The sequence below is a fragment of the Lutra lutra genome, chromosome 3, assembly GCF_902655055.1.
Source record: "Lutra lutra chromosome 3, mLutLut1.2, whole genome shotgun sequence".
Lineage (NCBI taxonomy): Eukaryota > Metazoa > Chordata > Mammalia > Carnivora > Mustelidae > Lutra > Lutra lutra.
Window position 1 is genome coordinate 27,156,728 of NC_062280.1, and position 26,159 is coordinate 27,182,886.

At 53.8% G+C, this 26,159-nt stretch overlaps 1 protein-coding gene across 1 annotated transcript; it reads left to right on the plus strand.

Moving 5' to 3' along the window:
- IGFBP2 (insulin like growth factor binding protein 2) lies at positions 1-24,875 on the plus strand. The gene is made up of 4 exons (XM_047722476.1): positions 1-553; positions 21,729-21,958; positions 22,685-22,825; positions 24,380-24,875. The coding sequence occupies exons 1-4, from the start codon at positions 106-108 to the stop codon at positions 24,542-24,544; spliced, it is 984 nt and encodes a 327-aa protein (XP_047578432.1). The 5' UTR covers positions 1-105; the 3' UTR covers positions 24,545-24,875.
- The last annotated feature ends 1,284 nt before the right edge of the window (positions 24,876-26,159 follow it).

Consider the following 26,159-nt stretch of genomic DNA (forward strand, 5'->3'; position numbering starts at 1 on the left):
TGCGGCTGCCGGCGAGGAGGAAGAAGTGGAGGAGGCGGCTCCCGCGCTCGCAGGGCCGTGCCACCTGCCCGCTCGCTCTCTGCCGTCGCGCTCACCACCGCCAACATGCTGCCGAGACTGGGCGGCCCCGCGCTGCCGCTGCTCCTGGCGCCCTCGCTGCTGCTGCTGCCGCTGCTCCTTGGCGCCGGCGGCGGCAGCGGGGTGCGCGGCGAGGTGCTGTTCCGCTGCCCGCCCTGCACGCCCGAGCGCCTGGCCGCCTGCGGGCCCCCTCCGGCCGCGCCGCCCGCCGCCGCTGCCGCCGCGTCCGGGGTGGCCGGCGACGCCCGCGCGCCCTGCGCGGAGCTGGTCCGCGAACCCGGCTGCGGCTGCTGCTCCGTGTGCGCGCGGCTGGAGGGCGAGGCGTGCGGCGTCTACACCCCGCGCTGCGCCCAGGGGCTGCGCTGCTATCCCCACCCGGGCTCCGAGCTGCCCCTGCAGGCGCTGGTCCTGGGCGAGGGCACTTGTGAAAAGCGCCGCGACGCCGAGTACGGCGCCAGCCCCGAGCAGGTTGCAGGTAATGCGCACTGGGACAACTAGTTCGGAGAAACTTGGAGGGCAGCGGAGCGCGGGCCGGGGGCCGTTCCGTGCGGGAGCGGCGTGCGACGGGAGCTCCGCGACCGCTTTAGTGGAGGAACAGCGGAGTCCTCGACCGGTTGTGGGCGACTGCTTGGGAGGGGGACCCGAAAGTCAGGCCCGGGGAGGGGAGCTGGAGTTACAGCGTGCGGGAGAGCCCTGGCTGCTTACCGGTTTGGTCGGGTTAAGTGGGCAGAGGAGAGGCATCCCTGTTACCGTGGTCTTCCCCGGGTGGACGTACCTCGACTTATATTTTGGAAGGGGGGATATACTGGGGAGGAGGGTGTTGGCCAGACCCAGGGGAGTACGAACTTGAGGCTTAGCTGGGGCACAGTTTGAGTCGGTGGCCGCCGACCGAAGGTTTCCTGGAAAGGTCCGGGTGGAGGACACTGCTGGGGGGCGGAGGCTGGCGGGTGCCGGTGACTTCGGGGACGTCTGATGAGAGCGGGGCGCTAGGAGAAGGGCGGCAGCTCGTGGAGGGACCCTTCCGTCTGGGATGGTGAGGTGGAAAGAAAGGACTTGGTACTCCGTAGGGTGGGTTGCTTAGGAGAGAAACGCAGACGAGCGCTGCTCTTGTTCCGGGGAGAACGAGGAAGGCTCGTGCTTCTCTGTTGGGTGGAACAGTAAGAGAGGGGCATTTCGGAGACTCTGCCCAGCAGTTGAGTCGGTGTAACTTTAGCCGGGTCGCCGGCTGCAGTCCCGGGGCGGGGGCTGCAGTGCTACTCACTAGAGCATCTGGGCCCCGGGGCGGAAGGCGGGACGATGCCCGGGCGCTGTACCCGGCTGCTCTGACCGCGGGGAGGTGTTACCCCCGTCCTAATCCGGGGAGATCCTCCCTGTCCGGTGGAAGGGGGGCCCTGGGAGTCTTTGTAAGGGATCCTCATTACCCCCAAAACGTTTTTGAGGGACACGACCAGGCAGTCAGAATCTCACATTTGTTTTGGTTTTTGTTTTTATAAAATTACAAAAGCCTCCTGCCCCAGTGGTCTGGAGGAGACTGTAATTATTTTCTTTCTTGGAGACAGTTGAGAAATGTGTCCACTGCCTGCTGCTGTTGTTTTAAAAAGCAAGCGAGTCTGACCAAGTTCCTCAAGCTTAAAAAAAAAAAAAGAAAGAAAGAAAAGGGATAAGTGAAAACGTTTTTGCTTGCTTGTAAGCTTATGTGGTCATAGTCATGTACCCCCTCCCCGCCCCCCAAGACCCTCCGGCCTCTCCACCTTTCCTCTCCCCAGCCGTTGTTTTTTCCCTGTTCTCCTTGGGAATGGAATTGGGGCTAAGAGTTGAAATCTTTCTTCTATTTCTCTGGCACATTGTGACCTTGAGTGCAGAGCAAGTTAGGGTTTCCTCAGAGGAGCTAGCAGAAACCCTGAGTCCCTTTCTTCTCCCTCCGCTTGCTTCCCTCTCCGCCTGGCCTCCAAGTTAACCCTTCCCTCCTGCTTCTCTTAGAAAGTAATAATAAAAGGAAAAGACTTGGCCCTGTGTTCCTCCTCTGTGGCCCCCTCTATCCTGCCTGTCCCCCCTCCCCCGCTCCCCTCCGGGGAGGTACTGTGCTTTTTGAGCTGAACTCTGACAAACTAAACATCTTCCTCAGCAGGGTGAACTTTTCAAAGGCCTCCAAGTTCACAGACTCCTTTGGATTTTGATCGTCTTAATAATTAAGTGTGTGGCACAGGTCCTCCCTAAACGTTGTACTTTTTTCACCCTTCCTCCTTTCCACTGGCAGCTCTCCTGCTTCCAAGCCTCAGAACAGATGCAGGAGATTCTCCCCATTCACTCCTCCCTAGAGCCCGAAGGGGGGAGTTGTCAGGGGAGCCCAGGGACAATGGGGTGAGTTCATGGGAAGAATGTCACTCTGGATTTTCTGCCTGGTTATGGGACTCCTTTCCGCCAGCTAGCCCCAGCTGCCTCCTCAGCCCTCTCCTCCCAGTGCCCAGACAGACGCCTTCCGCATTTTTCTCTTGTGCTCCAGACTGGGAAGAGGGGACACTGGGGGTGGGAGGTGGGAGCTAGATGTGGAAGCTGGGTGGGCACCCTGGAAAGAAGTGTCCCAGAGCAGGGTGCTGAGGGGTGAGGACTGGGCAAGAGGGGGCACTGCAGGGTGAAGCCTGGGCTGGCAGGGATGCAGGGAAGAGAGGGGCAAGTTTCGAGGCTTCTGGGCCCGAGAGGGTCTTGGGCTGAGGCAGGGGTGTGGCACTGCCCATAGAGCCCTGGGGTCTGGGTTGGGTGTCGGGGGTGCACAGAATGTGGCCCAGAAGAGACCGTAGCCCTGAAAGCTACCTCCTCCCCCCTCCTTCTCCCATCCCCTTTTCTCCCCTCTCTGAAGAACGAGCTCTCTCCCATCCCAGACTGCATTCCTCTTTGAGCAGGTTGCTTTTGAGAATTTTAAACATACCCTCTTATTTTGAGGCAGCAAACCCCAGCAGTTCCGGCTTTGCTGTTAGCTCTTTTGTCTTTGTTCCCAGGACTCAGGGGCTGTGTCGCTGACTTCCTGGGGACGGCTGGGATGCAGGGGGTGGGGGTGGGGCACATCTGCGGGTGCTGAGCCTCCATCCCTTGGGGGTGATGGGTCGGGACTGGTTGGTTCAGAGAAACTCAGCATGTCAGACTAGGGCTTGGAATAGGTGAGTGATCCTGGAAGAAAAATGGGAGTGGGGGGCCCCCTGAGATCTGTTGAGGTCTGGATCTTAACAGTGTGTGGGTGTGTTTGCTGATGGAGTGGGCAGGAGTGCCTAGAAATGTCGGGGTAAGAGGAGGAAGTGGGCACCCTTTCAGAATTCAGGGCCGGCGGGGTGGACTGGCTCCCTCCGCATCTCCCTGCCTCCTTCCCTGCCGTGTACAATGCCTGGGATTATGCGGAGGGGCGGAGCCGCCCCAGTGGCCGTCTGGCCGTCTGCACATATAAACGTGCTATAGAAATGTGCAGTCATTCAAAGTCCCAGGGCAGGCAGGCGGGCGGGCGGGCGGGTCTGAGGAGCCTTTGCATCTGCAGTTGCTGGGGGACTAGAAAGGGGGGCAGAGGCTAGCACTGATTTACAGTGGTTCAGTGCAGCTTCAAGAAAGGGGAGAAAAGCAATGGGACTTCTGGCTCCAAGCGCTGCTTTGCATCTTGTCTTGCATAAATTTGCATACTGAGTTCAAAGTCGTAAAATAGACTTGGGGAATGAGTGGGACCCACTGTCACTGATTGCTAACACCACTACCTTCCGCCACCCTCCCCCCTTCTGGACAGAACACCCAGCACTTGCCCCGCTAAGCTGCTCTGCCTGAGTCACCAGGACGCGTTGGGAGGAGGAGGTGGGGGAGCTGAGGTGGGGGAGCTGAGGTGGCGGGAGGGGGACAGAGACCGCTGGTTCCTGGGACACCAGACCTAGCTGGGTGTGGCTGTGTGCACTCTGGCCTTGGAGGGAGGTCTGGTCTGGAGAGGGAGGTCTGGTCTGGAGGGTGTGGCTCCCCAAGTCCCTACCGGGCGAGGAGGCAAGCAGTGGTGGGCTGGCTGCCTCCTCCGTCCCCTTGTGCTCCTCTGAGGGCTGGAATCTGAGGAAGTCAGGGAATCAATGGTTTTTTGCCTGCAATTTCCTTACTCACATTCCACTCTGGCCGCATTGTTCACCGTGATGGTTCCCTTTGTGTGGTAATAACGATCCCATCCATTCCCCTGACCAGGTATTTGAAGAAGCTTTGAGGAAACCAAATCCTCTGAAACCAGGTCATAGGATCTTGTAAAAATAGGGCTGAGGAGTCCCTGAATTAGCATAGGTGGTGGTGTCCAGGGGAAAGAGGAATCTATGTGTTCACGACCACCGCAGAGGTCTATCTTTGCTCTGGTTCTTGGCCAAGTTGAGATATTGAGTTTCCTGGCAGGCAGAGGGAAGAGGAAGCTTAGACAGTTCTAAGATTTTGCTTACCTTAGCACGGAGCTTTAAACTGAAATTTTCGGGCAAATCCTTCCTTTGGGTTAGGGGACTACATGGAAGTTAGTCTTAGAAAGACGTCTGCGGGCCTTGGGAGCAGGAGCCTGTTTGGTTCCCTTTGTCCTGCGTCTAGGGCCTCCTTGGAGAGAATCCCTGTACTGGAGCGCATTAATCAGGTGAGCTTCTAGTCGGGTCTCACATTAGCTGTTCTCTGCTGTAGAAAACTGGATGCACAGTTGCTAAATTTTGATATAAGGAAGTTCCAAAAATTCTTGGTTCCAGTGAAATGCAAAATAGGACGACAGTTCCTGGTGGGGGGCTGGGGGCACAGCAGGGGCTTCTGAAGGGAATGAAGGAGGAGCAGAAAATATGTAGGCTCTGCCCACATTTGGTTTTGTTGTTGACCCCGCTCACATGCTACAACACCGTACCAGCAACAACAACGACGACAAAGGGCTTGGTTATTACTATTTTTGAAGAGCCTCATCACCAGGGACCGTATTTCATTTCAGTCTGTCCCTTCTTAGTGTTTCCAGTCTCCCCTTTCCTTTCTTGCTTAATCCATGCTGCTTTCCTAACCCCCTCTCACCTGGCCCCCTGCGGCCTCTCCCACTATGGCTGGGTCTTGAACATCTGGCTGGATGCTAAGGAGACGGGTAAGGCTTGAGAAATGGCACAGAAGATAGATGTACCCCAGCCTTCCACAGGACTCCAGGTAGGTGGAGACCACGTAAGTGATGGGGACTGGAGTGCTGGAAACAAATCTAATTCTGGGATGAGGAGGGTGGTTGGCAAAGGAACATGGGGCTGGGCTTTGTGGGGTAGGGGTGGGGGGGGCAGGGGTCACATCTCCAAGGGGGTTTGTGCTAGGGTTGTTCTCCCTGCAACCGAGGCAGAGAGGAGCAAGGTTAAGCTTTTAAGTCACCAGGGGAGCTGGTGTTCTGCTTGGCAGACGTTCTAGGCCTCTCTACTCCTTGCTGTCTCTGGCCGGCTTTTTGCTGAGATTGGCAGACAGCGGCCAGGGGTTCGGTCGCCTTCCCATCTGTCCTCCTCCTATCATGAACTGGCTTCCTAGCCTGCTTTGTCTCCTGTCTTCCAAGATCCCTGTGAGGGAGAGAGGGAGGCTTTTTACCTCCATGTTGCAGCTTTGGACTCTGAAGCTCAGTTAGGGGACAGCTGAGCAGGTGAGTCATGAGCTGAGAGGCTGCTGACCTTCCTTCTGTACCCCTCCGCCCCCGTGGTCAAGCAAGGGAAGCGGGGGCTGTAGGCAACAAAAGTCTTTGACCCCATCAGCCCGAAAGTTTGTTCCTGGACACCTGCCACATATGGGCCAGGTCTGGCTGTTTGCATTCCCTCAACTCCACTAGGAGGCCCAAGGCCTGGGGACTTCACAGAGAGGGAGGTGACCAGTGTGTGGCAGTTGGGAGAGACAGAAGGGTCCCAGGGTGGGGTGAGCAGAGGTGGGGGGCGGCCACCCTGCTTGTGCCATCATGGGGACCGGTTCCATTGCAGCCTGAGTTTGAGAACCCGAGTGCCGACGCGTGTGGGCCTTCCTCGAATACCAGTTTACCTGTTGGTGGGATGGGGATGATTGCCTCTCTTCAGCAGGGTGCGCGTGAGGACAGCTGTGGTGCCGGCGAGCGTCCTGCATGGAGCAGGTGCTCACACACGCTGGCTGCCTTGATGGCAGCTGACCGTGTCTCCTCCCTGACGCCCAGCTAGCTGGCCTTCGAAACGAAGGCCACATGGGCTGTGTCGGGCCGGCCGCGCGTCTCCCCGGCAGTTTTAGGGTCATGCTTCGTGGCCTCATCGTGGTGTGAAGTTGCTTCAGCTCAAAGCCCAGTTTCCAGCCGCATGCTAGCCAAGGCAAGTTCTCCCCCAGCCTCCGTCTTCCTTATCTGTAAATCAAATATTGTTAGCAGCAACTCCGTAGGGGGGCGCTTGCACGCGTGTGTGTTTGCGTGTGGGTGTGTGTATGTGGAAGGCTAGATAATACAGACAAAACTAAGCACTTCATTTTTTTTTTTTTTGTAATAAATCACATGCTTTTCATCTCTTTATGTATAAAATGGAAATATCCATCCCTCTGGCCTACTTTCACAGACTGTAGTTGAGCTGTTCGTAGAAAGGGTAAGGAAACTGTACTTTAAATACAGTATAAATGCATTTGACGTCAAACAAGTGGTTTGAGGTGAGCAGGCTTCCATTTTTTAGGGATGAGTTAGGCAGTGCTCCTTAGGGCCCTTACCCCGATGTCTGAGGCTGACCGTTCTTCATCTGGGAGCTTCACCCTTTAGCCCCTCAGTTGGGAGGAGAGGGACTGCAGGAAGCCGGGGAGGGAGGGAGGGAGGGCCTCAGAACCCAGGAAGGCCTCAGCAAGTTGGAGAGGTGGGACTTGGGGGAGGCTTAGCATGTTGACCCCCTGAAAGGATTCAAAGAGGTGGGGCCTTCTAGCAGGAGGGGTCTGGGCTGGATTGTGGGGTGCAGTGAGCCAAGAGTCTGCCCCAAAGGGTAAAGGACAAAATAATGGTGATTAAAATCGCTTTCTTCCAGGGACAGAAGTGGCCCCAGGGTTGGGACCCTGGGTACTTGTGCAGGCTTGCTGCTCTAAGCTGGTGACAGGGCTGGGTTCTGCCTTCACCCGGCCAGCCAACCGTGAGGACCTAGCTGTCCGAGGTATTCGGAGGACCAGAGGATCCTTGAGGCCCCTGTTCAGCGGTGGGAAGCCCCTTACAGGCACCCTGCTGGGACCCAGCTTCAGAACAATAGGGTCAGGTGGGAGCCAGCTGTTCTTAGCAAACTGAGTACCTAGAGCATGGGCCAAGCCAGGGAAGGCCCTGGGGTGCCTGGTTCCTGCTCCAGGAAAATGGGCTCTCAAGTCTCTCCTGCCTGAGCCTTGGGTGCCAGAAAGTTGAACGTGAACCTGGCAAAGACATTGGGCATTCTATCCAAAAAGTGCTGTGTCCTTACGATGCCGTCTGCAGAGTGGACCTCGCTCTGAGTTGGGGAGCAGCCTCTCATTTTGAAGGGGTTTGATGGGCTCTCCACAGGAGTGCGGGGTGGGGGGGCTGTTGGGGAGAGTGTTTCTGGGCTCTGAGATTCCTCCCAGTGTCTGATTCCATTTGTGGTCCCAGAAAGCCCTCTGAGTGACCGCCTTTCTGGGCATAATGATAGTGGCGGCTGTGCTCTGGAGCCTCTGGTGGGAGGGAGGCCCCAGGAAGCAGAGAAGGGGGCTGCTTGAATCTTCAGGGGTCAGCAAGGCTTGTAGTGAAACCCAGGACAGTTGGGACAAAACACAGCCCTTGCCACTGGGAATCTGAGGTGGAAAGTTCCTTCTACTTGGAGGGCCTTCATGACCGTGAGGAGGGAGGTGCCAAGAGGAGAAGCCCACTTTACAGATGGGGTAGTCAGTTCAGAGAAACTTGTTGGCTTTCAGGTTCCAGAGTAACTGCCCCCCACCCCCACCTCCATAGTGAGTAGAGTGTGCTGGCTATGGATTTTTTTTCCCCCTCCTGGAAAATGGACCATCCCCCTATGCCCTTCCTCCTGGGCCACTCCTGTCCTTTAACATAGCCAGGGAAGATGTGCTCTGGCTCAGCTCCTGGGTGTCAGTCAGGGCGCAGAGGGAGACCTTGCTCAGAACGCCGGCTTCTCCGGAAAGAAATAACAGAGTCGACTGTAGTCAGGAATTGTTTCCCCCCACAACCTTTTTTTTTTCAGTTGGGGGAGGGGGCACTTGGCAGCCCGTGGGGCCCCTTCTGGCTGCCAGCCCCACATCTCTTCCTGGCTGTTGGGAGGCAGGGCAGGAGTGGAGATTGGGGAGAAGGGGCAGGGGCTGGCTGGCCTCCAGCTGTGGGGCCGGAGAATTGGCCCATGGGCACCTCTTCAGTTGGCCTGAGCAGAGGAGAGCCTGGGGTTCCTAATTAGTGAATGGGTATAGGTGTGACAGCCTGTGTTTCCTTCAAGGAGCTGAGTGCTGGGAGGCAGGAAGCCAGGAAGCCAGGGAGGGAGGGCCTCAGAACCCAGGAAGGCCTCAGCAAGTTGGGGAGGTGGGACTTGGGGGAGGCTTAGCATGTTGAACCCCTGAAAGGATTCAAGGAGGTGGGGCCTTCTAGCAGGGGGGGGTCTGGGCTGGATTGTGGGGTGCAGTGAGCCAAGAGTCTGCCCCAAAGGGTAAAGGACAAAATAATGGTGATTAAAATCGCTTTCTTCCAGACATCATCCACTTTGACCAAAGTGTCCGTAGGGTTTTTTGGTTTGGCTTTGGTTTTTTTTCCAGCTTTTGTTTTAGCCTCAGGATTCTCCCCACTTGACAGATGAAGAAATCAAGGCTGCATTCCAGTTCCAGTGCAGGCGCAGACCTGAGTGGAGTCTGGGTCTCCAGATGCTCCTCCCAGGGCCTCAGTCCCTCAGACTCAACACCTGCAAAGCAGCAGCGAATCATATATATTGCTGCTCAGAAAAGCTCCTTTTCCCTGGGAGGTGGTCTTTAAGGGATAACTTCTCAAAAATGTTCCTTTGTGCAGCTCCCCAGGACGTTTCTTTCGGGTCTGTCGCCTTGACTTCTGGATGGAGGTGCCAAGTTGCCTCTCGATGGTGCAGTTGCTTTTCGAGAAAGTGCCTGAGGCCAAGATAAAATGAAAATGGCAGTCCCCCGGGGGCCCTTGTCTCGAAACCGCCTGATAAGGCTGGGTCATTTCCATAGCAACAGCGACAGGAGGTGTGGCTGGCGGGAGGCAAGGGAGCCCAGCTAGGATGGGTGTGGGAGATCAGAAGGGCTTTCCAGGGACAGGCAAGACAAGCAAGGTCCCTAGGTGAGGAGGGGATGAAGGTGATAAAACAGAAGATATAAGGCCCTGGGTGTTAAAAGTTGCCAGTGGCGCCAATGACCAGACGCCAGCCTGGTTCCTGAAGAGCCCCGGAGCCGAGCAACCTGGATTTGGTGTTGGCTTTGCCCTTGACGCTGTGACTTTGGGCAGCTGGCCTCAAACACTCTGGCTTTGTTTTTTTTTTTTTTTTTTTTTTTTTGGTCAAGGTGAGAGGGGATAAGAAACTATCAACCTCGTGTGATTGCCAGAAGATAAAATGCAGTTCTGTCCACAAAGCACTTAGCCCAGAAACTGCGATAATCAATGTCCTACAGGTTCTCCTTCCTTCTTCGTCTAATCGCAGCACACACAACAGGAGGAGAGGGACTGTTTTTCTGTATTTTCTGATTTGCCAAGTGTTTTAAGAACAGGGACTGAGGGATCCGGTTCAGAGGAATGGCTTCTTCCGTGGGGTGTGGCTTCCCTGGATGGCTGCCCTTGGCTTTGGAAAGTCCAGAATGGGGTTAGTGGTGGAGGGTTTTCCAGTGGGTGGTCATGGCCTTTGGTGCCACGGCCACTCATTACGGTTCTGCCAGTGGGTGAGAGCGTGGCCCGTTTACGCCCCACAGTTGGGGAGTCTCCCTCGAAGCTCTGCGGGTTGTCCCTGGTTCCCTTTGCTGCCTCTATGCCCAGAGAGCACAACCAGGGAGGACCCCAGATGTGACGCCCTATTTTATCAGACACAATTAGTGAACTTTTAGTCGAGGAAAAAGAAAAGCATGGTGACCTATTTAAAGACACTTATTTATATTCAGGACACTTCTTGTGCTGGTTTTGAGAGTGTGGCCAGGCAATCCTGGACATCTTCACAGGTTTTTAGTTTCTGTTTGCGCCCCCCACCCCCTGGGTTCAGTTTGTCAGGCCCGCAGTCCCTGGGAACAGCCTTCACAGGGGTGGAGAAGAGGCGGGCGGAAGGTGAGGGTGGGAGGAGACGGGTGGGTAGGACCCAGTCTTTATCACTCAGGGAGCTGTCTGTGGGGTCATATCCTCCAAACGGAGTGTGGGAACGGTTGTTTGAATGTGGGTCCCGGGAGAGGGAAGTGTCTTTTCTCTCACCTCCTTACTTCACTTGCTGATCGCTTTTTTTTTTTTTTTTTCCCCTTTCCAAAACTCCTGACCAGTCTTGCTGCTGTGGGTCCTGGATGGTGAGGGAGAGGCTGGAAAAAGTGAGAATTAAATAGAACACAGTACCCTAGGCTGGAGAATGGTGGGATGGTGTTTGGGGAACCAGCTGTCGTGATCCGGAGGGTTACACACGGAGGGAGTGCATGCCGTGTCCCGCGTGCAAGAATGTAAAGATGCGTTTCTTAGGCTCCTCGGAACCAGCAGAGCCAGAGAAGCATTTCATTTTATTTGAAACATTTTTTTTTTTTTTTAAGATTTAGTTGTGTTCTTTTAAGTAATCTCCGGACCCAACGTGGAGCTCAGACTCACGACTCCAAGATAAAGAATCGTGTAGTTTTACTGACCCAGCCAGCTGCAGGCCCCAAGAGAAGCAATTTAAAAAGTTGAATATTAACTATGAAGGAACTAAAAGTCAGTAGAGCTGTTTATAAATCGAATGCAAGTGAAGGGGCAGCTTTTAGCCTTTTCGACCAAGGCTTTTGGGAAGTTCTCGAGGTGAAATAATGAGAACCCTTTCTGGTGAGTAGAGTCACAGGAGAAAGAGAATCGGGTTTGACGGGTCTCTCCTTCCGACTTAGAAGGCACTATCTTGTTCTTCCAGAAAAGTAAATCGAGCACACCAAATGTCCTTCCTGCCCTCTTTCATTTTTTCATACTTTTCTTTAAAGCGCTATGGGCGCAAAGTCCACATTTGCATCTTCAAGAAGCTCCATCCTTTGGAGGAGGAAGGGAAAGCAGGGACCCAGGCTTTTTGCCAGTGTGCTCTGGGTAGGGAGCTGTGAGAGAAGCTGAGTCAAATAAAAGAGTGCTTTGCGCAGGGATGGCCCTTCATAGTCTCAGTGCATTGGCCTTTGGACACTTGGAAGCCATATTGCCCTTCTTCCTTGAAAGGTTCCCCCTAAACTCTACCAGAGCAAGTCTGCAGTTTTTTCCCATCTGCCGTGTGTGCTACCTGTTTTAGTAATTACCGTGAAAGTCTTGAATGGCTTCTACCCTGGATCATTCTGTTTCAGTCAAGGCTCTTACTCTCTGGGCCTCAGGGAACCAACTGGAACAGCCATCTCCCTTCCGCTGGGCATGACTGGCCCATGGGCACCTGCACCACGCCACACCTGTGGGGGTCCCTGGTGCCCTGTAGGCTCCACCGGGATGCCCTTGTCCCCTTGGCTTTCCATTCTCTGGCCTGCACTATCTTGATTCCTTTGTCCTCCTCTCCTTGACTCTGTGACTGTCTTCCATTCTCTTTGGGTCTTTCCTCTGATTCATTTCCCAGTTCTTCATCCCACAGAGACCTGGCCAGGAACCCATGGTCAGTCTCTGGTTGTTAGGTGACCGTGGTGACACTGTGGTGGCCTGCGAGTGCCAGTGAAGTTGGCCAGGTCACTGGCTGAACTCATGTTCGGCCCTCTTGCACCCAGTGGGCTTTCAGAGGCACCCCAAGTTTACTGATACCCCTGCTTGGCAAGGAGAGGGAGGAATAAATGTGATGAGGGAAATGACTTGTTAAAGAAAACGGTTGCAGGGTGCCTGCTGGCTCAGTGGTGTGTGTAGCTCTTGATCTCGGGGTTGTGGGTTCGAGCCCCACGTTGGCTATAGAGATTACGGATTGCTTAAAAATAGAATCTTTAAAAAAAATGGTAAAAATGCAGAGAAGAAGTAATAGGAATCATGCAGTAACACCAGTGTGCCACCTAGAACTGGGAGAGGAGGACATTTTGTCCTGTTGGCTTCACGTCTGTTTAACCGACTGAGCCACCCCAGCATCCCAGCTTCATGTCTGCTTAAAAAAAACATTTCCCAATGGCTTTCCCCACCAGCCTCTTGTTGCTGTCCCTTGTCCCTAGAGGCAGCCACCAGCATGCATTCCTTCCTGTTTCTGTTCCTTGGCTAAACAGATTTGCTAATAGATGACCAACATCTAGAGTTCTCTGAAAATAAGTTACATGTGCAAAAAGGACTCGTTCTGCAACTTTTTCTCTCTGTCAATGTTAGGTTTAGAGGTCTGTTAGATGGATAGATGACAGGAGTGATCACAGGTCCGAGCGATTCTGGTGAACTGCTGTGTAGTACTCCATTGTATTTACCCTACTGAATTTCCTTCTCCGTTCACCTGCTAAAGGCTGCTGGCTTGGGTTTGCCCCTACAGGTAATGCTGTAATGCATGTTTTTGTGTACGCATCAGGGAGATGTAGAGTTGCTGAGTCAGGCACGTTCTTCCTGTTCCTGTATCCCCTATCCCAGCTTTGCACCGGAGCACACACTCTACCCCCTTGGGGTTTCCGCGGTGGGGTCACCTTGCTAGGTTCTTGGATGGCTTTAGTTGAGCCAGAGGAGACATGTTTGGGACTCGTGGAAAGGGTGAAAGTTGATAGGGCGGTTTGCCATCTTGCTTTCAATTTCTCTGGCTCTTCAGGGACAGCCTGGCTCACGGAGTCCCAGGGGACCTTGGCTGAATTTGAGCCTGTTTTTGTTTTCTCAAACGGTGTGCCTCAGCGCTGACCCTCCCCAGGTCTTTGTGATTCCAGGAATGACCCTGGTGTTTATAAAGCAGCCCTTTAGAGAGCGCACAGGCAGGGAAGCTCTGTAGAGGCCATGCTCTTCCTGCTCACTTGGTGGAGCCCGAGAGGAGATGGCGCTGTGATGGCATGCTCTAGAAATCTCCATGATGCCTGGCCAAGAAGGGCCCCTGTTGCATCCATGCATGTATACGCGTCTGTTTATGAACCTACGAGCCTGTGGATGGAAAGAGCTTATGAGATTGTCTTCCCATGATGTCCTGTCTCTTGAAAAGAACTGGCATCGTTCTCCCATCACCAAGAAGTTCTTCGGCGAAGTGAGGCAGGAGAGCGAGAAACGCAGAGGAATGGGGCCTTGGAAATGCCAGAGCTTAGAGAGAGTTGTTAAAAATAGAGAGCCCTTAACCTTTGCTCAGGCTTGCCGTGAATCCCAGGGGGCTGGAGTCCAGGACCATTCGTAGCAAGCTCTTCGGATGATTTCTTTTTTTTTTTTTCTTTTTTTTTTTTTTTTTAAGATTATTTATTTATTTATTTGACAGAGAGAGATCACAAGTAGACGGAGAGGCAGGCAGAGAGAGAGAGAGAGAGAGGGAAGCAGGCTTCTTGCTGAGCAGAGAGCCCGATGTGGGACTCGATCCCAGGACCCTGAGATCATGACCCGAGCCGAAGGCAGCGGCTTAACCCACTGAGCCACCCAGGCGCCCCTCTTCGGATGATTTCTGATCAACAGGCAAGACAAGGTGCCGTTCCCCTAATCAAATTCACTGAATTTATGGATGAGCAGGTTGAACCCCACACAACTTGACCATGTAAGCTCTTTTTTTTTTTTTTTAAATAAGTAATCTCTACCTCCAACGTGGGGCTTGAATCATACCCCGGAGATCAAGAGTCATGTGTTTTACCAACTGCCCCAGCCAGGCGCCTCCCTATATTGAAGCCTACACATCTTAAACCCCTGATGGGCATCACTCACAATCCGGGGCATGGTGCTAGCATCTGGATCAGAACCTTGCACACTGCCACCTCCCCGCCACCTCGCCCCCCCCCCCACTGGCTCTTAAAACAGTACTTCTCTTCCTGCTTGGCTAGAGCAAGTTAGCCAAAGTTTTGAACCCAAGAGCTGGCATTCAAACAGAATCCAGAAAGAGTTTAGGGTGGCTTGGCCGGCAGTGGGCTCGATGTCCTGCTTTCGTGCATCATCTCCAGTAGCCTGTGGTAGTTCCGAGGGCAGGATGATGAGCCCCTGGTGAGGTGACCAGTGCCTTCCCCTGTGGGATACAGCCTGGATGACGAGGGATCAGGAAGGACCGAAGAGGCTGCTTGTAGCTATTTCCTCCCCGAAGGGAATTCCTTCTGTGCCAAAGCCGTGCCTAGGAGCTCCTGGTCTGTCGCCTGGAGGGTTTCTCGCCGAGTGTGGTAGCATCTGGGAGACTTCAGGGTTGCTTTGCTGACACCACGCAGGGGTGCCGGGTGTAGGGAGCAGGGCCTCCAAGGCTGGGAGAGAATGGGAAGGGAGTTTGGAAGGAAGCTGGGTGCCAGCAGGGGGAAGATGGGCTGACCGGGAGAGCGTCATTCCTGAAGCTGGAATGTGCCACGGGTGCCAGCCTCCACTGCAGTGGACGTCCATGTACGAATGTCCATGTATATACACTCTCTTCAGAATTCCTCTGTGAGCACCAGTGTGGCTGGCTGCCTCTGACCTTTAGAAGAAAGGGGGGAGAGAGACACATAAACGAGGCCACTTACCCAGAGAGACCAAGGACCTCAGCTGAAAGATACCAAAGAAGTTCCCCTTTCTTCCCCATCCATGGTTGCCTTCTGCCTGCCTCCCAGGGGGGACTGAATTCTCCACCCCAGCCTCGGGGGCCTGTGTTACTGCACTTGGGGGCCACAGTCAGCCATCCGAAGGCACTGGCTTTACATTCTCTTCAAGATAGCTGGTTCCCCTGCATGTTGGTGACTTTACCGATGAGCCCTGTCTCCCCTATAACTGCGTGGTCGTTATGAGTGCCTTTCCCTCCCTCCGGTCCCCCTCCCCCCCCTCCTCCCTCCCCCTCCCTCTCTCTCTCCTTCCTTCCCATAAATTCTGTAAAGGTAATTTAGGTGAATCCACGCTTGCCAAGGACTTCCATCAGATGCCAGAGAATTGTGATGTTGAGCGACATACAGAATTCATACAATCAACAAAATCAGGCTTTAGAAGGAATATGCAGAGAGAGAGTATTGCAGAACTTTCTGGTAACTCGTTTTTCCCCAGTGTGCATGGCCATCCGACAGATCGGATCTTCCCCACCCTTGCCTGGTACGTGAATCTTCCATTTACCCATTTAAGAAATAGATCACCTGTCTGCACATTTCTTCTGGAACTTGATTTTGCCCACCCTGGGCAAATGGTAATGATAAGTCGCAACCTTCACTGGAGTAGGATTCTTATACACGTTTTTCACGCTGGAGAAGGGGGAGCTCAGGAAGGTTAGAGGGTTTGGCCAACGTCATGGGTGAAATAGAAGCGGCAAAGCGGGAAGGCCTCTTGACTCCTGGAGTTCTCTGCCCATTTGACTTTGTTAATGAATTGTCCATTGCCATGGATGTTAATGAGAAGATGGGAGTTAGTATTAATTCTTTTGCCCAACATGTGTCAAGATTAAGTGCATTTGGGGAGAAACCAACAAAGCAGAAGCCACGTGAGTTCTGTGTCCAGCGAGAGTGGAACCGGGAAAGCGGCCAGCCTTCCCCTGGCCCATTGCTCGGAATCCATTCTCGCAGGGCCTGCAATGCCATTCCCTGCCACAGGAGGGAAGGACAGATTTGGAGTCAGAGTTGATCTTCTCTGGGGGGCCCCCAGCTCTTAGATTTCCAGAGAGGAGGTAGGCTAAGGAGAAGGTGGGAATTGCCTAGGTTTTCTTAAGAATAAAGACAAGAAGAAAGCAGGGAGGCATAGTCATTTGTTGGAAGATGTAGCATGTTCAGGGGAAAAGTTCCCTTTTCTTGCCAGGCCTGTGTAAGGACAAAGCCTCAATCACACTCTAAGCAAGAAGGAGTATGGGGTTGCTTTTGGATTTCAGGGGCCTATTTTCTTAAGAGGGCTTTAAGGTTTTCTATAGATCAGGAATTGGAGCGTGGAGGTCAGAGCATCGCATGAGAAAATGTGGTTTCATGAGGTAGGAATCGTCAAACACAAGGGTTTTCATGCATTGGGTCAGGTCCTCAGTGCTACGATCCAACAAGATCACGTCAGGGAAAAAAAGGGTATGCCAAAATTAAAGTTTAAAACCAGGGTATTAATGCATAGTCCGGAAGGCAGAATGAAGGTGCAAAGCTCTTTCTCCTGGAGGGAGAGACCGGGCCACCTAGTAAGGCAGAGCCAGAGGACAATGTCGGGGACCCCGGGCACTCTGTTGATGGCATAGCGGTAGTGTGTAGCTCCTCTAGACCAGGTGATAGTCCTTCTGGGCCTCGGGTTTGCTCTCTATAAAATGCAGCAACTCGTTGCTTGCCTCTGGTTGTCCTTGCTTTTCTCAGCTGAGCACACCTCCAGGTGCATGAGGTTGAGAGGCGTGGCAGGATGCAGGACGGGAGTTCTCACGCTCCAGGCCCTCTGTGGTCTCCCCCACTTGTCTTTGGAAAAGCTTTACCTTCCATATATAGTCGGCAAACTCCCTGCTTCAGTGGTGAACCATTTCCTGGGGCGCTATGGAGTAGAGAACAGCTAATCCTTAGGGGAAGATCTCTGGGGACCCCCCTGAGGCCCCTATGGGTCATCCCTAAGCCCGAAGCCTTCTCCAGTTGTGGGATTTGGACTGCTAAGAACCATTTCTTAGACTGACCTTTGCACTGCAGCCCACGGAGCTGCATACATAAGTGGTTGTGTAATAGATAGTATTCTGAACCTCACTCTTGGGCAGGGAAAAAAAATGCAACTTGGTATTTTTGTTCTGAGGGCAAATTCCATCTCTAATTGGAGTTCTCCATTTGGAATGTTTTCCTGCGGACCGCTCCTGTCCCCTGGAAGAGAATGTATGGAAAGCACTGGGTAATGATGGGATAAGGCCCTTGTGCCAGGGAGTCCCGGGTGGGTACTTGCTCGAGTGTGGGGGGAGCCGTTGAGAGCTGGCTCTGCGTGCTCCCTGGCACTGTGTCTGCGGGCAGCGTCACCGGCAGTCTGGCTGCCCACTGGAAGTGGGTGCTGTTGGTCTGTGATTTATAGATGAGCTGTGGAAACAGAGAGCTTAAGTGACATGTCTGGGGCTGCACAGCTAAGTGGAGACCTGGGATTCAGTCGGGCGATGAGACTTGGGAGCCTGAATTCTTGAGCCTCTCGGCTGGAAATAGACCAGTCATGGAACCAAAGCCTTCTTCAGTCTGCAGGCTTGTCTGGTCTCCACCCAGACAGCCCTTAGTCCCTTTCCCGGGCTTGGACTTCAAGGTGTGGAGTGTCAGAATGTGCGTCAGCAAACCAGACCCATGGATTTCTTCATCTTAATGGCATGTGCGTTGGCAGCGTTGGGATCAATAATGGAATGGGACGAAACCTAGCCTGGAATCCAGGTGGCCTGCGTGAGGGCGGACAAACTGACCTTTACTTCAGAGAGGGCGGGGCTATCTCAGGATAGGAAGCCAACTCTGTCCTCCTGGGAGCAGACGGACCCGTAGGCCCCTGCCTTCTGGGGCCTGGTGCAGGGCTGCATTCGGACTGTGGCCCCAGATGCCTGGGCATTTGTGGTCCTCCTTTGTGAAAAGATGTTAAGTCATATTTGGTAACTGTATCTTAGAACTGTGCATGTATTGGTATCATAGATTAAGACTTAAAAGAAAATTTACCTAAAGGCATATTTTTCCTTTTGATTTTATTTATTTATTTTTAAAAGATTTTATTTATTTATTTGACAGAGATCACAGGTAGGCAGAGGGGCAGGACCCGAGCCGAAGGCAGAGGCTTTAACCCACTGAGCCACCCAGGCGCCCTTTTCCTTTTGATTTTAAAATAGATCCCCACATTCCCTGGGCCCTTGGGCTCTGGGCCCGCTGTGCCTAATGACAAGCTAGCCCTGTCCGGAGTCTGCCGGCGTGACGCCTCTTTACCCGTGCGCATCTCGTTCGTCTAACCTGTTTTTAGATGCCTTATTCTGAGCGCTAGAGGTGAACTGACCTCTGGGACTTGCCAGCGGATGCTGCTTTGGCTCCTCTCAGTGGTCTGAGTCCCAGGAGAGCTCAGGGAAGGGGGAACAGGAGCCTTCGAGTCCTCTGGAACCAGAAGGTGGACTGCTGGGCTCTAGCAGTGTGCCGGGGGAGGAACCGTGGTGGAGGGTCTTAGCCGAGGGAGGTGAAGATAGCAGAGTTTGGATCTGCCTTAGATGGGGTTTGAGGTCTTCAGCACGGGGCTGGGGAACTTCCAGGCCTCCCGATAAAGCCTAACTTCTGAAGGGTGGTTTTCAGTGGGAGGCACTTTCACCTCCGGGGGGCCATTAGTTTTGGTTGTCTCAACTTTAGGAGGGCTCCCGGCCTGTGGTGGGTAGAGGCCCAGGATTCTGCTTGGCATCCTGCAATGCAAAGGACAGCGCGCCCGGGAAGAATCCTCTGGTCCCAGTGTCCACAGTGCTGGGGTCGGGAGACAGGGTGTGTGACGAAAGTTTGGGGTGGGTGGATGGGTCTGATTGAATACGGAGGGGACAGAACTCCCATCCAGCTTGGTGGCAAATGCTTCAAATAGGCTATCCCCTGTGGGTGGTGCTTGGGCTTCTGGAACAGGATTCGATCTGTGGTCGGTTTATTTATGGTAAAACCAGGGCTACCCAGAACCCCTGGGGAAATAGCCATTCTAGAGAGAATTTTCAGAGGGCTTACTCATTTAAATAATTCAATTTTTGGGCTCCTGGGTGGCTCAGTGGGTTAAACCTCTGCCTTCAGCTCAGGTCATGATCTCAGGGTCCTGGAATCGAGCCCCGAATCGGGCTCCCTGCTCAGCAGGGAGCCTGCTTCCCCACCCTCTCTCTGCCTGCCTCTCTGCCTACTTGTGAACTCTCTCTGTCAAATAAATAAATGAAATCTTTTTAAAAAGTAATTTATTAAAAATAAATATTTCAATTTTTATTTTTCTAAAGTTTAACAATTTTGGATAGACATCTTTTTTTTCTTTTTTTAATGGGGAATGTTTGGCATGTTACCCCCCGCCCTCTTCTGAATGTCCCACGGTCCTTGTCATTACCCACACAACTCTTGTTTTGGGCTACACAGTATGGAAGTCCTCAGGGGTCATCCATGGGTGTGGAGCTGTTTGTGATGCACTAAACATGCCCAAAGTTCTTATGTTTGGTTTTTTTTAGTTTCCTCTTATCTTCCTGCCATTTGATACTTCTCGCCACTGTCCACATGCCTTCCTTCTCTTTCCTTTTAATTTTGTTGATTTTATTCTGCCGTGGCTGTAGAAACCAGACATCCAGAGACCAGGCTCGCTGGAGCCATGCTCCTGCGAACCAGCAGTGTTCCTGTGCTGAGTGTCCCCGCGCCCTGTGAGGAAAGCACTTGAACTTGCCGATGCTTCGACGTACTGACAGCTGTTTTGATGTTCAAGGGGTTCTCTTCCTCTCCTGCCTCGTTCTTGGGTTCTGCATTGCCAAGCGAGCAGATAATGGATAACTGAGGCAGTTGCTGTCTTCATCATCATCAAAGTACTATCACCAACAGGACACAGAGTTTCTGTGTTCCAGGCCTTATCTTAACTGCTTTACCTGTAACATACTCTCAGCAGTTGTGTGAAGTAGGAGCTGTGATGATCTAACAGTTCAGGTAACAAGATGGTAGCATAGAGAGGTTGTATGTGCGGGACAAATAGAGCTGGCGTAAAAAGTCGGGGAGCTGGGGGCGCCTGGGTGGCTCAGTGGGTTAAGCCTCTGCCTTCAGCTCAGGTCATGATCTCATGGTCCTGGCATCGAGCCCCGTATTGGGCTCTCTGCTCTGCGGGGAGCCTGCTTCCCCCTCTCTCTCTGCTTGCCTCTCTGCCTACTTGTGATCTCTCCCTCTCTGTTAAATAAATAAATAAAATCTTCAAAAAAAAAAAAAAAAAAGTCGGGGAGCTGGGATTTAACTCCAGAATGCCCTGTCAGCTGGGGCTCGATAGTCTGGAGGTCACGTGCTGGCTTTCTAAAGGAATGCCGCCGCAGCTGGTGAGGACAGGCCTCAGGGGTCAGGTGGCCAGACTCTACCAGAGTCTTCTGGAGCTTGCTCTGTGAAAGCAGGTGTGGGTTCCCCAGGAAGCACAAGACTGTCCCCACCCCTTAGCCATCGAGGGAGTGAGTGAACGCCACAGCTTGCAACAACCCAGAGTGGGCATCATGGCCCCCCTTTTACAGGTCAGCTCTTTCTCCTGTGGAACTCTGTCCAGGACAGTGGGCATCTGAGCCCACCACTCTGTGCCCGAACTCGGAGGGGACTACCAGGTCCTAAGTGCCTCACCTGAAACCCTGGTGTAGAAATATTGTAAGAGCCATTCAGTTATGTTATCGGGTCTGTAAGTTTTTGAAAGCACAAAAAAGGGAAGAGAAAACGTGCAAAATTTGTTTAGAAACACTCCCTCCGCACATCTAGGTCTTGTTGGCACCTGCTGGGGGATGGCTCTAGGCCCCAGGGTCTGAGACCTGGTTGGCTCTCCTGTATCCACAGGGGGCTGTTGAGTCCCAGCCCTCCTAGAGCCCACGAGGGCTTGTCTCCCTGGTTATGACTCTTCATGCCCTTCTGTTCCTTGGGCCTCCCCTGGCTGGACCGACCGAGCCAGCGTGAGCCCATGGTAGCTGGGGGCTGCTCTCAGGGCCCCTCCGCCTGAGCTGTGCACCCTGCAGGAGCCTCTCCCTGTAGTTAAGGGGTTGGTGGCTGAGAAAGGTGGAAAGAGACTTAACAGGTGCCTTTGGACAAGCATCCGGGTGATGCTCCGTGCTTCACGGTAAGCAGAAAGTGCAGAGTCGAGCCGGTTCCTGCTCCCCGGGCTCTCTGGAATGTGGCTGGTGGTGGCATGCCGGGACAGATACGGGAACGGGTTAGGGCCGCTTGGGGTAGTGCCGGAGCGGCCGTGGGCCTGAGTCATTAGCGGACATGAGAAGAGGGCAGGTGGGCAGATGAATGATAGCGGGGTGTCAGACACTGCGGGCTCTGGTGGTGGCTCTTCCCCCTTCTCACTCCCTCACCTCATCCTGGCCTGGCCCAGGATCTCAGGCATTAGTTTTGAAAATGGACCCAGTCTGTGCCCTTTTAGGCCACAGATGATGAAGACCTTAACCTGGAGGTTCTGGTGGGTGAGCCTGGGAGGTCTCTCTAGGGGAGAGTGATGGCTTCAGGAGGACTTAATGCCATTCCATGGTGAGAGCCTTGCAGACACGTTCCTCCTTCCGTGCTCCTCCATGACGCTCCAGATGGAGGCAGTACCGATGAGGCCTCCCAGGCGTTTTGCTGGAGTCAGTGGGCCTGTGTTCCAGGGCCAGATTCGTGGGCTCAGTCTTGGTCTCTGTGTGCCTTGACTTGTGCGTCTGTCAAAGTTGGGGTAACGCCCCCGAGAGTTGCCGCAAAACTGAAATCAATAGTCTATGTAAATTGCTTAGCACAATCGCGTGGCTATTGGTCATCTCCATCTTCAGGGGTTCAGACTGGCCCTGGGAGCCCTGCCATTCTGAAAAGGGCACCTAGAGTTCTTCCCTTCCTCTCTGCAGACAACGGTGACGAGCACTCTGAAGGAGGTCTGGTTGAGAACCATGTGGACGGGACCGTGAACCTGTTGGGCGGTGGAGGCAGTGGTAGTCGGAAGCCCCTCAAGTCAGGCATGAAGGAGCTGGCTGTGTTCCGGGAGAAGGTCACCGAGCAGCACCGGCAGATGGGCAAGGGGGGCAAGCATCACCTTGGTCTGGATGAGCCCAAGAAGCTGCGGCCGCCGCCTGCCAGGGTCAGAGGGGCTGGGTGTGCTTGGAGGGGTGGGAGGAGGGCACCTAGTAACATCCGTGTCCTATTTGCCTGTAGGCAAAGCACTTTCCTTTCTGGTTCTGCCTCCAGCATATTGAGGGACCTTTCGGCCGATCAGTGTCTCTTTCGGGGACCTCAGTAATCGGCTGTGAAAGAGACTGGGTATATGGTTTCTTGAAGTCCCCTTCTTCTGAAACCTCCACATTTCTTTTTGGCTTCAGGGCATAGACAAGGAAATGGACTAGAGATGGACTTGAACTTGCTTGAGCTTGCTGGGATGTGTTCCCCTCACTCGGCTGCCCCCATTCCTCTCTCCAGCTGAGCTCTCTTGTCTTGGGTCTTGGTCCCGGTTGGGTTAATGGGAAGTGATGGAGGTTGGCCCATGGGGTCGGGGCAGAGGTCCTCTAGAGAAAGCCACTTGAATTCGCTTTTCCAAGGAGATCCCATTTTGGCCCCTGAAAGCCATTGACACAGAGTGAAAGATGGGTGAAAACACCCATCCATGGGACTTTCTTAGAGGCTGGTGTGGACACGATGACATATTAGTGAGATTGCTGTCAGAAGTCCCTGGCTGGTTCCACCAACCAGCTCTGTGGCCGTGGGAACATCCCTTCCCTGTGCAGGAGGTGGTTCTGAGGGCCATTGTTCCATGAGCTCAGTTTCACTCTGAGAATCCTCTTTTCCCATCTGTGCCTGTCTGTGCCCACAGACCCCCTGCCAGCAGGAGTTGGACCAGGTCCTGGAACGGATCTCTACCATGCACCTTCCAGATGAGCGGGGCCCTCTGGAGCACCTCTACTCCTTACACATCCCCAACTGTGACAAGCACGGACTGTATAACCTCAAACAGGTGAGAGGGGATGTCCTTGGCCCTGAACCCCAGCTGTGCCTTGCTCTTGCCAGAGGCTGCCTCTTCTTACCCAGCTACCTGCCATTAGCCCTTGGTGTCCAGGTTGGGTGGCGCGCCTGGGAGAAGCCACGTGGGGTTCCACTAATGCTTCTCAACGTTTTATCGAGCCTTAGAATTGTCTGGCAGTGATTCCTGGGTCTGACCATTCTAGAAGGCTGGGTGGCAACCAAGGGTTTGCATTTCTAACAAACTCCCAGGAATGGCTGATGACCCATGGACCACACTTCCTGAATCACTGATTTACACCATTGACTAATTGCCTCTACTGACCCTCCCCCTGCACAGCGGTGGGGTCGGGGGATGGGGCTCACGTCCATACCTCCCCCAGCCCAGGCAGGCATCTTGCCCCTTGAAATATCAGTCTAGTGTTCAAAGCTGTTTGTACACGTGCCTTCTAAATGTATGACCGTTACTGCATTGGGGGCTGAAAAGAAGTAGTGATCTCGGGGCGCCTGGGTGGCTCAGTGGGTTAAGCCGCTGCCTTCGGCTCTGGTCATGATCCCAGAGTCCTGGGATCGAGCCCCACATTGGGCTCTCTGCTCAGCAGGGAGCCTGCTTCCTCCTCTCTCTCTGCCTGCCTCTCTGCCTACTTGTGATTTCTCTCTGTCAAATAAATAAAATCTTTAAAAAAAAAAAAAAAAAAAAAAAAGAAGTAGTGATCTCTTCTAATGAAAAACAGGCTGTGTCCTGTCCCTTACCAGTAACTAAAGGGATTTTCCATGGTAATTAATTAGTTTATGGATAAGAGCAGGGACCCTGGGACAGGAATGGCTTCTCAGCTATGCCTCTTACTAGCTGTGTGACATTGGGCAAGTTACTTAATTTATCTGTACTTCCTTCTGGTCATCTGTGAAGTAGTGGAGTAATGGTCCCTGAGTCACAAGGTGGTTGCGGATTAAATGAATGTGTATGCTAGAGAAGAATGGTAGGGGGCGCCGGCTGCCTCAGTGGGAGGAGCTGCAACTCTTACTCTCAGGGTCAGGAGTTCGAGCTCCACATTGGGCATAGAGCTTACTCACGCATACACACACACACACAAACTTAAAAACTAGAAACTGAATGAGCAGCGTGTAGATGGCTCCCACAGTGCACGGCCCACACTAGGGCCTGTGCTCGCGTTGACTTTTACCATCTCATGCGTTTTTCACTTCACACTGTAACTAAACCCCGGTCTGCTGGTGCCCCCATAAGACAGGACCTCATTGCGGGTGGGGACTAGGTCTTTTCAGCTTGGGGCACCCCCCAGCACCTTGCTAACTGGAGCATGTTCGGTGGGTCCCAGTGTCACGTGGGAGCTTGTGCACGGAGTGGAGTTCAACCCCGCTGCAGACCTCCTGAAGGCGAGTCTGCATGTTAGCGAGGTCCCTGGTGCACGGTCAAGGTTGTGAAGCACCAGCCTGCAGAGCTGCTCAGCAGACCTCAGGCTGTGTGAAGGGAAGGAGAGCTGCGGACTTCAGGGCCAGTCCTCCACATCCTTCTCTTCTCTCTCCGCAGTGCAAAATGTCTCTGAATGGGCAGCGTGGGGAGTGCTGGTGTGTGAACCCCAACACTGGGAAGCTGATCCAGGGAGCCCCTACCATCCGGGGGGACCCCGAGTGTCATCTCTTCTACAATGAGCAGCAGGAGGCCCGTGGGGTTCATAGCCAGCGGATGCAGTAACCCCCAGCCAGCCGGTGCCGGGCACTCCCCTCCCCCACCCCCTCTCCAAACACTGCCAGAGAGAGGAGAGCCTTGCGTGGTAGGTGGGGAGGGTTTTCCAGGAGTGTTGACACGTGTATTTATATTTGGAAAGAGACCAGCACCGAGCTCGGCACACCCCCGCCTTCCCCTCCCCAGCGGGAGCTGTCTGCACCCTCGCCTTCTCCGGTCCCTGCTGGGGAGGAAGGGTGATTGCAGTGGCCAAGCTGGGGGAAAGGCCTGGGAGGGGGGGAAATAAATTTTTATTTTTGAACCCCCGTGTTTCTTTTGCTTAAGATTAAAGGAAGGAAAAATAAAGTGTGTGTCTTTGCCTGAATCTTTGGGGCTTCCCTGGGAGAGAGATGCCGGGGCCTGCCCGTCTCATCTGTCCAGCTCTGTTCCCAACTCCTGGGGACAGCCCCTGGGAAGGGGACAGGCACGGCTTTGGTTGGGTCAGAAATGAGAAGAATGAGTCAGGAGGAAGGAGAATGGCCTCCCTCAACGTGGCCTTGGCCTAGGCCAACTTAAAAGCCCCAAGTCCAGGTGGAATCCTCTACTAAAACCACAGGAAATCTGCTGTCTCCCCCTGGACTCCCAGCTGAATGAAGCTTGGGCCCCCTGGCTGCCCCTGGGTGGGCAATGAGGGAGGAGAGGTGGAGCGAGTGCCTTTCCTTCTTCCAAGTTCAGGTGGATCGCGGAGACAGAACAGGGAGACAGTGGAGGCATCTGGCGCCTCAAATAAGGAGAGCTCCCTTCTGTGCCGGGGTGGGGTGGGGGGAGACAGTCCTGAGGTCCTTAAGGAAAGGGAGCAGGGTTGGTGTGCTCCAGCGTGTTCATGAAAGTGTTGCCTCAGAATTCAGGTGCTGCTCTCCAAGGGACCCAAGTAACTGGCTTCTAGAATAACAATGTTAACAGAGGCAGGGACTACACACTGCAGATGCAGACCCTATTTCTGAAGTAAAATTCTATGTGAGTGCTCTACCCCTTGTGTTCTGGGGGCACCTAACCTCTGGCAAATTGCAAGGAGCTCCCTGACCTTGCATGGGGCCGTAGGGAAAGAAGTGCTCCCCTCCCTAGCACGGGACGCAGAGCCCCACCTCTCAGTAGCCCCCCTCTGTGTGGGGAGTCTGATCCTTTCCTTCCAGGGAAGTGAAGGAAGGTGGTTCTGTTCCACCCATATCCCTCCTGACCTTCCTTCTAGAAACTCAGGAGAGGCAGAGGGACACTTGGGGCCCTCATGGGTGGTGATGGTGGGGTGGGGGATGAACTTCTCCCCTTAGAAGAAAACCAGGTCCCCCAAAGCAGACCTACCCTAGTCAGAGTGCTCTAGGTTGTACCAGGCCAAGGCCAGCAGGCCATTTGGTCTGCTGCTCTGGAAGTGAGTTAATTCAATTAGTCCTCATGAATCCATAAATGAGGCACTATTAGCTCTACTTTTACAGATGAAGAAAAAAAAAAAAAATCCCCAGAGCCACCCAACCTCCATGGCCCAGGCTGGGGCCCCTAATTCCAGAGTGTGGGTGCTGCTCAGCCCTGAGTTATGCGGCCTCTCTGGGTGGAAGCAGGGTGGGCTGCCTGGAGAGAGCCTAGGGTGCTC

Excerpts from the sequence above, each read along its gene's own strand:
- IGFBP2 (XM_047722476.1), top strand. The coding sequence starts at position 106 with ATGCTGCCGAGACTGGGCGGCCCCGCGCTGCCGCTGCTCCTGGCGCCC. Across the intron at positions 554-21,728 it reads CAGCCCCGAGCAGGTTGCAG|ACAACGGTGACGAGCACTCT; the intron begins GTAATGCGCACT and ends TCCTCTCTGCAG. Across the intron at positions 21,959-22,684 it reads TGCGGCCGCCGCCTGCCAGG|ACCCCCTGCCAGCAGGAGTT; the intron begins GTCAGAGGGGCT and ends CTGTGCCCACAG.